At 37.4% G+C, this 13,007-nt stretch overlaps 1 protein-coding gene across 1 annotated transcript in view; it reads left to right on the top strand.

Moving 5' to 3' along the window:
* The window catches only part of SMC1B (structural maintenance of chromosomes 1B), a 71,092-nt gene that overhangs the window by 34,456 nt on the left and 23,629 nt on the right, over positions 1–13,007 (top strand). Inside the window, exons 12-15 of the mRNA XM_077758014.1 lie at positions 6,675–6,821; positions 9,480–9,617; positions 10,166–10,282; positions 11,673–11,779. Of these exons, the coding sequence (XP_077614140.1) occupies positions 6,675–6,821; positions 9,480–9,617; positions 10,166–10,282; positions 11,673–11,779 (509 nt within the window). The remainder of the gene's footprint in view (positions 1–6,674; positions 6,822–9,479; positions 9,618–10,165; positions 10,283–11,672; positions 11,780–13,007) is intronic.

Here is a 13,007-nt window from a genome sequence, read left to right as displayed (position 1 = left end):
TTTTAGTACTTCTGTCAGCAGTCCTAATTTGATCACTGTCTTAATAATCACTGTCATTGATTTCTACATATTAAGTTTACGGAGGTATCATAATTGAGTTACTAAGATACCTTATTTTACTACCAGTTTATACTATAATTGATTTTTGTATATTTGTAAAATATGTTTTTTAAATTGACTTTTGAAGAATTGTGTGGTCAATTTAAAGAGGTCACATGAGGATAAGACTATTTATTCTTCCCTTCATTCGACAAACATTTATGGCCTATATCTTTTTTTTTTTTAATAGTTTTTTGTCAAGTTGGTTTCCATATAACACCCAGTGCTCATCCCCACAAGTGCCCTCCTCCATACCTATCACCCCCCCTTACCCTTGNAAGTGTCTGTTCATGTCTTCTGCCCATTTCTTCACTGGATTGTTTGTTTTTCGGGTGTGGAGTTTGGTGAATTCCTTATAGATTTTGGATACTAGATTTATGGCCTATATCTTGTTCACAATAACGTGCCTTACTCCTCTAGGCTGTATCTTGTTCTTTTCATTACTTCAAAATTTTAGTTAGCTTCATTTGTCTTATATGTACCTTAAGTGTATTCCAGGGACTTCTATCTTCTTCCTATTGTTATTATTCCACTTACAGAATTTTCTGTTTTAGGATGTGTAAAACATTTGGGTAGATGTCACATTTCACAAAAATCATCTGATGTCTTCAGTTTGTGTTCGGTTTTCCAGTGGACTTGATATCTTTCTATAGACTTGATATCAGGTTTAACATTTTTTGTATTCAGATATTGCAAGTGACATCACAAAATGATATTTGGGCCAGTGTATTAACTATACAGTATATATAAACTACATAACATAAGTTAGCAGTTCTGCTAGCTATAGTTTGGTCATCAAGATTTTCATGATATCTCAATTTTTAAATATTTTTTAAAATTTGTATAACAGAATTTTAAAATCTGGACTCTTTAAATACATGTGATTATTCCATCCATTGCCCTTAACCAGAGAAACAACAATAATTTGCTTCTTTTCCCATAGGTTGGGTGATTGTTACCTAAAAAAATATATGGAAAGATATATTTATGTTTTTAATATGGTTGCCAAAAACCAGACCCAGAAAAATGTGATTAACTAGCTAGTAATCTGTGAAAAGATCATTTTTCCAAAAATTATGAACGTTAAACAAGAAAATAAAATGCAGGGTACAGTAAGTTGAAAAAACTGGGTACCATCTAGAACATAATATAGTTGAATCTAAATTTCATACCTTATATCAGAATACATTTCAGATGGATTCAAAATATAAATGTGAGAAATGAAACTGTAAGTATACTAAGAGAAAGCATGGGGATTTACTCTTAATGTCATAAATAGTAAGGTCTGTCCAATATGACCAAAAAGAACTAAAGCTATAAAAGATGGGTTCACATAAACATAAAAAATTCTGCATGGCACAAACCACAGGCAAAATCAAAGGGCATGGCAAACCAGGGAAGGTATTTGCAACTCAGAGTAAAGAGCAGATTTTCCTACAAATCAGTGAAAAAAAGAACACGAACCAGAAAAACAGATGAAGGATTTGAACAAACTTATTGTCATAAAAGGAAATATAATTGCTCTTATATATGAAAACTCATCCTCACTTTGTATGGGAAATGCCAACTAAAACTGCCTGTAGTACTGTTTTCACCTGTCACACTGACCCATGCTGGAAAGTTTGATAACACTGTGTGAGGAGAGAAACCCTTCCATCCACTGCTGCGAGAGTATAAATTCATAACAGCCCTGCGAAGGGCAGTTCTACCAGTTGTACTTTGTAGGAACTTCACAACAGATAAACTCACATGTACATGAAATGATTTATTTATTGAGCCTTTCTGTGTAACAGGAAAACTTAGAAACAATCCAGACAAGACTAATTCAACGAAAGAATAGTGCTTTCGTAGAATGGAATACTAATAATGTGCAACCATAAATAAGAATAAGCCCTTTAGGTATGAGACCATCTCCGAGATCTATTCAGTTTTTTTAAAAAGTAATATGCAGACTAGTGTGTAGTGTGTTACCATATGTGTAAAACATTGGGGAAATAAGAGATTTTGCATGCTTCAGTTTATGCAAGAACATCTCTGGGAGAATGCATAAGAAATTCACATTGTTGATTTCCTCTGGGGAGGACATATGGGTGGTGGGGGCCAGGGAAATTTTTCACTCTCTACAGTCTTGTGTCTTTGGATTTTGAATTGCGTGACTCTCTTTTCCATTCAGATATAAAATGTTAAAGTATATTATTTTTCATATCACTGAAAAGCAACTTTAAAAATATGTATAATCCGCATAACACAAAAATTTATGGGAGAATCTACCTTAGCAGTTTATAAGACCAAAACACTATTTCTTGAAACAGTTGAAGCTGATTCGGTGGAATGGTTGGTAATCCTGCAGAATGAGTTTTTAATGCCAAAGAATTTTTTCTAGCCCATACTCTCTAGAACTTTCATTTGGTGTTATTTAAAAATTCCTCCAACTCTTCTGTTACATGAAATCCCAGCGTACCAGCCAAGGTATTTTTCAGGAATGTAACCTCCAACGTAAGCGTAGGATTACTGCCCCGACCAACTAATGTCAGCTTTAAGTTAAGGAAATTGCAGGCTGGAAGTTAAAATTATAGTCCTTTTGGAATAGGAATTTGACTAGAAATAAAATGAAAATAGGTCGTTTGAGATTACATTTGCCTTTAGAAGAAGTGTTATTTTAATAAACCTAGAAACCGTTAAAACACATAAGATTCATAATTCTGTGAATTGGTTGCTCACAATGTTTTTGGATTGAAGGAAGCATATAACATGGTGGGTGAGAACACGGGCATAGATGTTTGACCAACATGGACTTTGGTCCCTGTGTATGGCCTTAGGCAAATTACCTAATATCTTTTAGTCCCTGTCTATACAATGGAAATAATATCTACTTCATAGGGTTGTGAACATAGAACCAAACAGCATATATGCACTACATCGAGCACGTTATGTGCAATAGTAAACAGGTGCAATAGCAGCAGCAATAGCCAGCCAAGCAGTAAAGTAAAAGAACCTCAAAAAATTGTCTGTACCCCCGGCTCAAAGAGGAGAAGTTGACTTGGAGCCAGGAAGAGGACACTGGCATTGGGTTCACGCACAGGGTGACAGGTTCTCATTAGCTCGGAGCTCCTGATAAGCTTCTCCCCACGTCGGCCCCACCGAGGTTTTCTTCACTGTCATGTTTGGTGTTTGTGTATCATAAATATAAGTTAATAAATGGGCAGTTTAGAGATTTTGGAAAATAGAACTCAAAAGGGAAAATGAAAACCATCCTTAACTTGTCTCCCAGAGTTGCCAGAGAACATATATGGACACACTACCTATATTAAAAAATTGTTCATTGTTTATCTGAAATTCAAATCTAACTGGTCGTGCTGTTTTTCTGTTTGTTAAACCTGGCAACCATAGCCTAGAAAGATCTAGTGTGTATTATGGTATATAAGCTGTGTGTTTAGAAATCAGTTCTATCACTCTTAACTTTTGTAAGGATTGTTTTTACATGTTTAATGGGGTCTGTACTATAAGATCAAATATACATTTACTTAATTTTTCATTTTTTTGGTAGTACGACTTCTGATTTTAATTTTAATCTGGAATTTATTTTGACCTGCATTATTAGGTGTAGGTATTAGCATTTTTCCCCCTAAATGGTTAATTACCTATCACAGTATCATATATTGAATACGGGGCGCCTGGGTGGCTTAGTCGGTTGAGCGTCCGACTTTCGCTCAGGTCATGATCTCGCGGTTCGTGGGTTCGAGCCCCGCGTCGGGCTCTGTGCTGACTGCCAGCTCAGAGCCTGGAGCCTGTTTCAGAGTCTGTGACTCCCTCTCTCCCTGACCCTCCCCTGCTCACGCTGTCTCTCTCTCTCCTAGAAATAAATAAAAATATTAAAAAAAAACAAAAAAAAAAAACACAGTATCATATATTGAATAATTTTTCTGCTTGCTTAATTGAATTCTGTGATTTCTCATTTTTTCTAGTGATTTCTCATTATGGATTATTATATTTGGTTCTTTTTCCACCTAGTGTAATTTCTTATCTCTAGTTATTATTTGAGGCTACCTTATTGCACATTTATGTTATAATCTTTATTATAATTTATAAAATAATTTCTTTTAGAAAATAAGATATGCATTATAAATAAGTAAAATATTAGCCTACAAGCACTGTGAAATCAGCATGTCTGAAACTAAATTAATGTTCTTTCTATATCTTGATCTCCTGTATTTAATTCTTGGTACCACCATCCTAGCCACGTTAAGTTATGGTTTTTCCCCAAGGATTTCTTTGTAAGCTCTATAATCCCCAAGCTTTTCTGATTATACCTCATAAATATTTCTCAAATCCTTTTCCTTTTTTTCATCCTAGCTGCTATTGGCTGATTTCTCACCATCACCTCTAGCTTCACGTGGACCAGTCTGTTTTTCAAATAGTTGCCAGAGTGGTCTATTTAAAGTTCATGTCTGATGACTTGTCTCTCCTGTGTGCTCCCTCCCATCCCATTCCATGCTAGTGCCCTCCGCGCCCTCCATAAACCCCCTTGGTCCTTAATGGTAGTCAGTCCCCATTCTTCCCCTGAGGGCACAGAGAGCTCCACAGTCTGCCCTGCCTACTAGCTATACCTCGGAGTTATTCCTTCACGGTCGCATTACTTTCTAGGAATTCCAGACTCTTCACGTTCCCTCTTTCTCCATCCCAACCCTGTGACACGTGCGCACACAGCGTCTGTGTGTCCGTGACCCGCTGCCTGCGTTCCAGCACCGCCCTTTTCCGGGCTACCTCCCACCCATGTGTGGCAGAGACTGCAGTTCCCTGCTCAGTATCCCTTTCCCTGTTTCCCTTCTGTGTGACAATCTAGGAGGGGCAATTGGAAGTAAAAGGCAATCATCAGTAGGCCTGCCAGGAAGTTTCTAGTAGAACTTTCACCTCTCTTCATGACCCATAGACACGACAGCTAGAGCTGTAGGGTTCCCCTGGGCTACCAGACGAGTTTGAAAATGGTCACGGAAGAGATAACAGATGTACACATCAGTAATGACATATAGCAGACACTCTAAGTAAGCTTTATGGAGAACGCAAAAAGCAGAAAAGGAGAGGAGCCTGTGCAGTTCTTCACCCTTCATCCAATATGAATGAAATCCGGTTTGGCCAGGCAGACGTGCCCGAGCTGAGCCAAAAGTGTTCCCAGAGAGCAATGCTGCCTCCGTATCACTTTAACTTATGGAGAAGTCAGGGGTCAGCGAGGTGTGCACCAGAGGGCTTCCTGGGCAGGAAAGCTGCCTTCCGCTCAAAGAGGGCTGCCCGTTAGGAGCTCGGTGTCCATGCCCCTGCTCTTGCTCTCTAGTAAAGATGTAGTGTGTTTCCACAGAGCCGTTTCAGACCAGGAGTAGACTCCTTGCCAAGCTGCCAATTGGGAAGGAAGGGAGCCCCTAAAGCCTTCCAGAAATTAACAAGGCTGTCTCCCTTGAAGAGTAATCCAGATACTAAGGATGATAGAGCAATATTCTATCAGGAGTCTGGGTTTTTCTTAACTCTGGAGCCACCATGCAAGCCCTGGAATGCATACTTCTGTAATCGTGAGACAGAAATAAACCGAGTTTTCTGGTAAATATAGTTAGTTACTTCTAAACTAGTCCCTCTGATAAGATGTAATGGAAGCCTTCACCTCTTCAGGAAGCCTTCTGTGGAGCGGCTGGGTTAGACTCCTCCAGTTTTATGCTTCCAGATTATTCCAAGTATGATTTTAGCTTATCACTTTATGTTGTAATGATAGGTTTCTTTTCCCCATGAGTGTGATTTGCTGAAGGTCAGTATGGTATGTCACTTCCTTCGGTCACTCCAGTCCCTGGTATAGAATGTCTCAAACACAGTAGCACGCAGGGAGTGTTTGAGTGAAGGAAAGTGAAGGAATGAATGAGACTTCTATTTGTTGGCTTCTTTTTAAAAAAAAAAAACCAAAAAAACAAAAGAAAAAACCTCACATTGCGTGGTTTTAGTCTTCCACAGTTGGTCTGCTCCTGCTTTCACTAAGTAATTAGAAACATTTGCAAAATGTTGAGAATCATTTATTGCATAAAGCTTATAATTACTCACAAGACTATAAACCTGAAACTATTTTATACCTCTGTCTGACTCCATTTTAATGTTTTTCATGGTCCCAGTTTCATTTGCACCTGGGAGAATGTAATATGTTTAGTATCCTAAAGTTGCTAGGGCTGTTTTCATAATATGCCACTGGCATGTGATAAGAAGTTCTTCAAAATACAGGAATATATAATGCAAACTATTTGATACTAAATTTGCCTCAGTATTGAATATGTTTGAAACTAATGTACAATTTATTTAGAAACTTTTTAACTGCTGCTAATTTGTTGCCTAGAATTGCTTTGGGCCTTAGCAAAACAGGATTTTGTATTTATGGTTCATTTATTGGCTGATGTCCATCCCTTCATGAGTTGGGTATTTTATTCATAAATTTCATTAAGTGGTTTTTCTCGCCTATAAATTCGCAGCTGTAAAAATTGCCATGTTATCTACAATTTTTTATCTTGTGTACATCTCTCCAGGATAAAATATTTTTAATTTTGCAGACAGTAGCTCTTGATGGAACATTATTTTTAAAATCTGGGGTGATCTCTGGAGGGTCAAGTGACTTAAAATACAAAGCTAGATGCTGGGATGAGAAGGAGATAAAGAACCTAAGAGATAGAAGAACCCAGCTGATCCAGGAATTGAAGGTGAGCCTGTGCTATAGAGGTTGTGGTTTACTAAGTTGAATAATTGTGTGTTTAAACACATTTTTGTGGTAATACAAGGACTATGCCTGTTTTAAAAAAAAAAATCAAGTAAAGCAAAATAGAATAAATTAAAATACAAAAATCTTTCTCTTACCTTTATTTTTTAAGTTTATTTTTATTTATTTTGAAAGAGAGAGAGAGCAAGTGGGGGAAAGGCAGAGAGGGAGTGAGACAGNGCAGTGATAGTTGCTAAACAGTTTGATATATGGCCTCTGGAAATTTTCTCTGTATATGCAAGTATACGTATTATTTTTCCTGCTTGTTTTACGATAGACTTTTGCTACAAATAGTGTTTGCAACAAGCTTTTTCATTTAACATTATATAACACGGACATGTTTTCATCTTAGCATACAGAGAGCCGCTTATTTTTAACGAATCCTGCCTGGTATTTCATTGTAAGATTGTGTTTATTTAACCAGTCTCCAATAATTGATGTGTTTGTTTTTGCTGTTACCAGAGATGCATCATTACACATTAAAAACATTTTTTTTTAAGTTTATTTTTATTTATTTTGAAAGAGAGAGAGAGCAAGTGGGGGAAAGGCAGAGAGGGAGTGAGACAGAATCCCAAGCAGGCACCACAGTCACCACAGAGCCTGATGCGAGGCTCGAACTCACAAACTGGAAGATCATGACCTGAGCCAAAGTCAGGAGTTGGAAGCTTAACTAACTGAGCCACCCAGGTGCCCCTCATTACACATTCTGGAGAGAGAGAGAACAACAAAGTACCTAGGAGCATAAATTCTGTAGCCACACTGCCTGAGTTTGAATCCTCACCCTGCTGCTTATTGGCAGCATGACCTTGGGCGAGATACCTACCCCCTTTGTATCTTAGTTTTCCTATCTATAAAATGGGGAGAATAAAAGCGCCTTCCTTTTAGGGTTATTTTAAGGATTAAATCAGATAATCCAGTTAAAATACTTAAAATGGTGTCAGGCTTGTGTGAGTACTATATACATGTTTGTTGTTATTATTTAAAATATATTTGGGGGCGCCTGGGTGGCTCATTTGGTTAAGCATTTGACTTCAGCTCAGGTCATGATCTCACGGTTTGTGAGTTTGAGCCCTGCGTCGGGCTCTGTGCTGACAGCTCAGAGCATGGAACCTGCTTCAGATTCTGTCTCCTGCTCTCTCTGCCCCTCCCCGACTTGTGGCCTGCCTCTCTTTCACTCTCAAAAATAAACATTTAAAAATTTTTAAATATTATTGATTCTTTTTTAAACATAGAATCTTTTTTTTAATTTTTAAAATGTTATTTAGAGAGAGACAGAGGTGAGCAAGAGAGGGGCAGAGAGAGAGAGGGAGACACAGAATCCGAAGCAGGCTCCAGGCTCTGAGCTGTCAGCACAAAACCCAATGAGGGGTTCGAACTCACAAACCACAAGATCATGACCTGAGCCAAAGTCTGATGCTTAACCAACTGAGCCACCACCCAGGTGCCCCTTACTGAGGACTTTTTAACTTGATAAAATGATATTCTAATTTTTACAAATGAAGAATTCCCTGAGATTAATAGTTTAAAATAAAGACTAGGTTCTGTACTTATCAAAGAGTTCTTTCCAAGTTGACATGAAAAAGACATTTATGATAGAACATCTGGGGAAAGGATAAGATTAGACAGTTTGTAGGAGGAGGTTGTCCATTGGCTAATAAACATGAAAAAAATGCTCTATATGGAATGGAGAGCTGTTCTAGCCTTTGGGAAAGCAGTGGTAGCAGCTGTTAAACACATGAATACCTTTGACCTCTTGATCACACCCTGAGGATCTATTGCATGGAAACAAAACCATGAACACTCAAGGTGTGCATACAAGTTACACTCTGGGGTTATATGCAGCCATTGAAAGAATTAATCTAGAGCTTTATCAATTGACTTTTGTGACTAACTGAAAGAGAAAAACAGGAGGCAGAAAAGCATATTCAATATGATTCTGAATTTGTAAAACGAGTTACTGTGTGTACACAAATATCCATGTAAAGACTGGGAGTAAAAGTACAGAAGAACATACATACACTAGGAAGTTCACCTGGTTGAGTAATAGGGTGGGTGAAGGAGAAGAGGATGCACTGAAAGCAGGGGCAATCATTTCTACCACGTATATGCTGTGTATGGAACACACTTCCCACTCCTTGCTTTTCCTACCAGGAAGTATGTTAGTTTCTGGGGTGCTTGTTGTAGGGCATTGTGGCCACTCCAGATGGTTTGTGTGCTTAGTCTCTTATCAGAAGAAGGAAAGATGGGGAGCACCTGTGAGGCTCCATCAGTTAAGCATCTGACTCTTGATTTCAGCTCAGGTCACAGTCTCACCGTTCGTGAGTTTGAGCCCCACATCGGGCTCAGTCCTGCTGGTGTGGAGCCTGCTTGGGATTCTCTCTCTCTCCCTCTCTCTCTCTGCTCCCCTCTGCCTGCTCAGACACGGGCGTGCGCGCGCTCTCTCTCTCTCTCTCAAATAAATAAACTTAAATTTAAAAAAGAAAAGAAGGGAGGATGGGGCGTGGGTCTGGTTATATATAAAAATCAGTGAAATTATGAGATCACTGAAAAATGAAAGTGCTGTTCTCTTGTAAAATGTTCTCCTGTTTCTCTCCCTTGTTAGGATCTAATGAAGATACTTCGCAAGGAAGCCGACTTGAAACAAATACAGACTCTAGTACAAGGAACTCATACACGACTCAAATATTCCCAGAGTGAACTAGAGATGATTAAAAAGAAGCAACTTGCTGCTTTTTACCGGGTAATATGGGCTTACATAAAACTTGATGGAGCTTATGGGGCGCCTGGGTGGCTTAGTCGGTTAAGCATCCGACTTTCGCTTAGGTCATGATCTCGCGGTTCGTGGGTTCAAGCCCCGTGTCAGGTTCTGTGCTGACTGCCAGCTCAGAGCCTGGAGCGTGTTTCAGAGTCTGTGACTCCCTCTCTCTCTGACCCTCCCCTGCTCACACTGTCTCTCTCTCTCTCTCACTCTCTCTCTCCTAGAAATAAATAAAAAACATTAAAAAATTAAAAAAAAAAAAAAAAACTTGATGGAGATTAGAACCAGGACAGAGAATTTCAGGAATTACAGTTATATAACATCATGTAATTTTTACACTTTACCCCATGATGGAGATTATATTATAGTTTATTTTTATGGTTGTTAATCTTGATATACAGTTGTGCCTGTAGTTACCTTATCTCATGGATTCCTTTTATTCTGAAAGACACATATCACAGGTTTCTTTTTGCTTCATCATCTAAAGCTAAAATAGCTATTTTAAAAAGAAATTTTTCTCTTGTAATTAGGAACAATCTCAGCTTCAAAGTGAACTGCTGAACATTGAGTCGCAATGTACTATGTTGAGTGAAGGCATCAAAGAACGACAACAACGAATTGAAGAATTTCAGGAGAAGATAGATAAGGTCATGCATCGTGTATTTACCACTGATCGGCACGTCAGATATAGTTCTAGACCAGAAACCAGATGTAGGGCTTCTTGCATGTACACTAAAGTAGTGTGATTAAGTGCCTGGTTGGACTGGTCTGCCAAATGAGTTTGTGGTTTTGGGGAACCACTGTGGCCCCTCTCACAAGATCATGACCAGTGCATACTCTCTCTTCTGCTCTCCAGTCTCTCCCTCCCCAGTGTAATAACGATAGCCTTTTTCTTCTCCCGCTGCCCTTAACACCAGGAAAGAATGAGCTTTTCATTCAGATTCCTTTTTAAAGTTACTTATTCCCTCAGTAATTATTTCTTGGACATTTATTGTATATACCAGGCTAACGCTTGCCTCTGGGGCAACAAAAGTTTGGTCATCTGGCCTCTGCTTATAACATGACAGAAACTTTGTGGCTTAATTCATTCTGCCGTCGATCTTCTCTGATCTCTGATGGAAAGTCATCTGTCACACCATCCCTGAGTAACTTCCACCCATTGCTTTAGTTCTGCCTTGTGTCCCAGGATTGGAAACCACACTGACGTTGCTCCTTAATTATCTCTTTTCCGGGTTAAGTACCCCTAATGTTTTTATCATGTACATTTACCATGGATTTAAGACTGGCTCTGGCAACCATCCTCTGGGCTCTCTGTTTATCCATGCCCGAACAAAGTTGAATGTCAAAATATTGTCTGACCTGTACAAAGCACCATGGGACTCAACACATGAACTGTAGCTCTCCATAGTTTTGATTATCTAGTTTTGTAAATTATAACTTACCACTGCATGAATCCTATCACATTCATAATTTATATTCAGACTAAAACCTGAAACTTTTAATATGTCCTGCTGTTAAAAACTGGTCTCTCTTATCCTATAATTGTATATAAATGCAGGGCTTTAAAGATATTGAGGTTAAATGTTGTTTTGTTGGGATTTGGCTCATTCTAGTTTTTCCACATCTTTCTGAGATGTCTTAATTCAATGTCCCAGTCCTCATGGCTTCTATTGCCCTGGACTCTCTAGTATTACTTACTCCTATATAAAGAGTATTTTATTTATTTATGTAGAATGTTACATTATGGTGTAGCTAATGTAAAGGAAATATTTCTGATTTTGTTCAACACTTCATAAAGCCAAGACAGTTAATAAGGCCAATTATGAGCTTCCTTATTTAGTTTTTAGAGTAAGAAATTTGAAAATAGATGGGTGTAGTTGTGGAGTTAAAGAAAAAGAAATCACTGGCTCCTCAGAGTACAATAATGCTTTTTGGCCTATTACAGGAGTTCTTGATGGGAAGAATTTAGATTTAAGCACTGTCTATATACTTTCTAAATTTAATTATAAAACCAATTGTTTTGAAATAATTTAAAAGGTTGAAGATAATATATTTCAACACTTCTGTGAAGAAATTGGTGTGGAAAATATCCGTGAATTTGAGAAGAAACATGTTAAACAGCAACAAGAAATTGATCAAAAAAGGTATTTTTATTAGAAGATGTTAATAAGCTACTTACACAGATATAAATGTAACAGTTCTTTCTTAATTTAAGGGAATTGTGCCTGAGCGACTCTTTATTTCAGTTCTTCAAGAAATATCTAGTAAACATTCATATTCTTATAAAGAGATAGAATTCTTTTATTCAATAACTTTTTAAAGCAAGAAAGCCTAAATATACCAAATAAGAGAATGGGAATATAATTACACAGACATAGTAGTTATTAAAAGAATAATAAGGCAGTAATTTACTTATTCCTCTATAAATATCTGTGCATGTGGATAAAATTTGTAATTTTCAAGAAATAATGTATTCCCAAGATAGAAAAATCTAAGGAGCCCAGTTACCATAGAAAGGAAGGTAAAAAAGCTTCCTGCCCACCACGCCCATCCCCAAATTCACCAAGCATGTATGGTTTCACAAATGAATCATCCCAGCAAACTTTAAAGGCATAAGTAACTTCAGCATTTAACATATAAACAGATGTTCAATGTTTAAACTTCTCCATGGTGTGGAAGAGGAAGAAACATCTTTTTACTAAATGAGCATAATATAATAATTGAATAATATTGATGCAAAAACCTAAAAAAGGCATGTATACATACAATAAGAAACTGTAAGTCATTCCTACCTATAAATAACCAAATAAAATAAGGTTTAAAAGGAAACAAGCAGTGCAACAACAACAGCAAAATAATCCACCGTCATCGATTGTAGACTTCATTCCAAGAATAAGTGTGGTTCAGTATCAGGAATTATTGCTATAATTTGCCATATTAATGATCAAAGGAAAAAATAATCATACATTCGACTCTAGAAATGATTAAAAAGACACTTGACCAAATTCAGCATTCATTTTTGATTTGAAATTCTTAAAATGTGAGTAGTTATCTGTGGTATGAGAAAATATACCTTATTCTAAATCAACATTATGTTTTCACAGAGTAACACTAGAAAACACGAGAAGTATTCCTAGTAAAATTAGAAATGAGAAGAAGATTCAGTGTCACCATTACCTAATGTACTCCTGGAAATACTAGTTGATAGAGTTAGACAAGAAATGTAAACAAGGTATAACATTTGCAAAGGAGGAGACAAAATTTCCACTGTTTGCAGGTTACATGGTATATATCTAGAAATTCCTAGAAAACAAACTGGAAATTGAAATTCTTGGAAAACTGTTATAAACAAAAAAGAATTCAGCAATGTAG

Source organism: Crocuta crocuta, unplaced genomic scaffold, assembly GCF_008692635.1.
Source record: "Crocuta crocuta isolate KB4526 unplaced genomic scaffold, BGI_CrCroc_1.0 scaffold143, whole genome shotgun sequence".
Lineage (NCBI taxonomy): Eukaryota > Metazoa > Chordata > Mammalia > Carnivora > Hyaenidae > Crocuta > Crocuta crocuta.
Note: the sequence above shows the minus strand (reverse complement) of the source record. Positions and strands in the feature narration are given on the sequence as shown.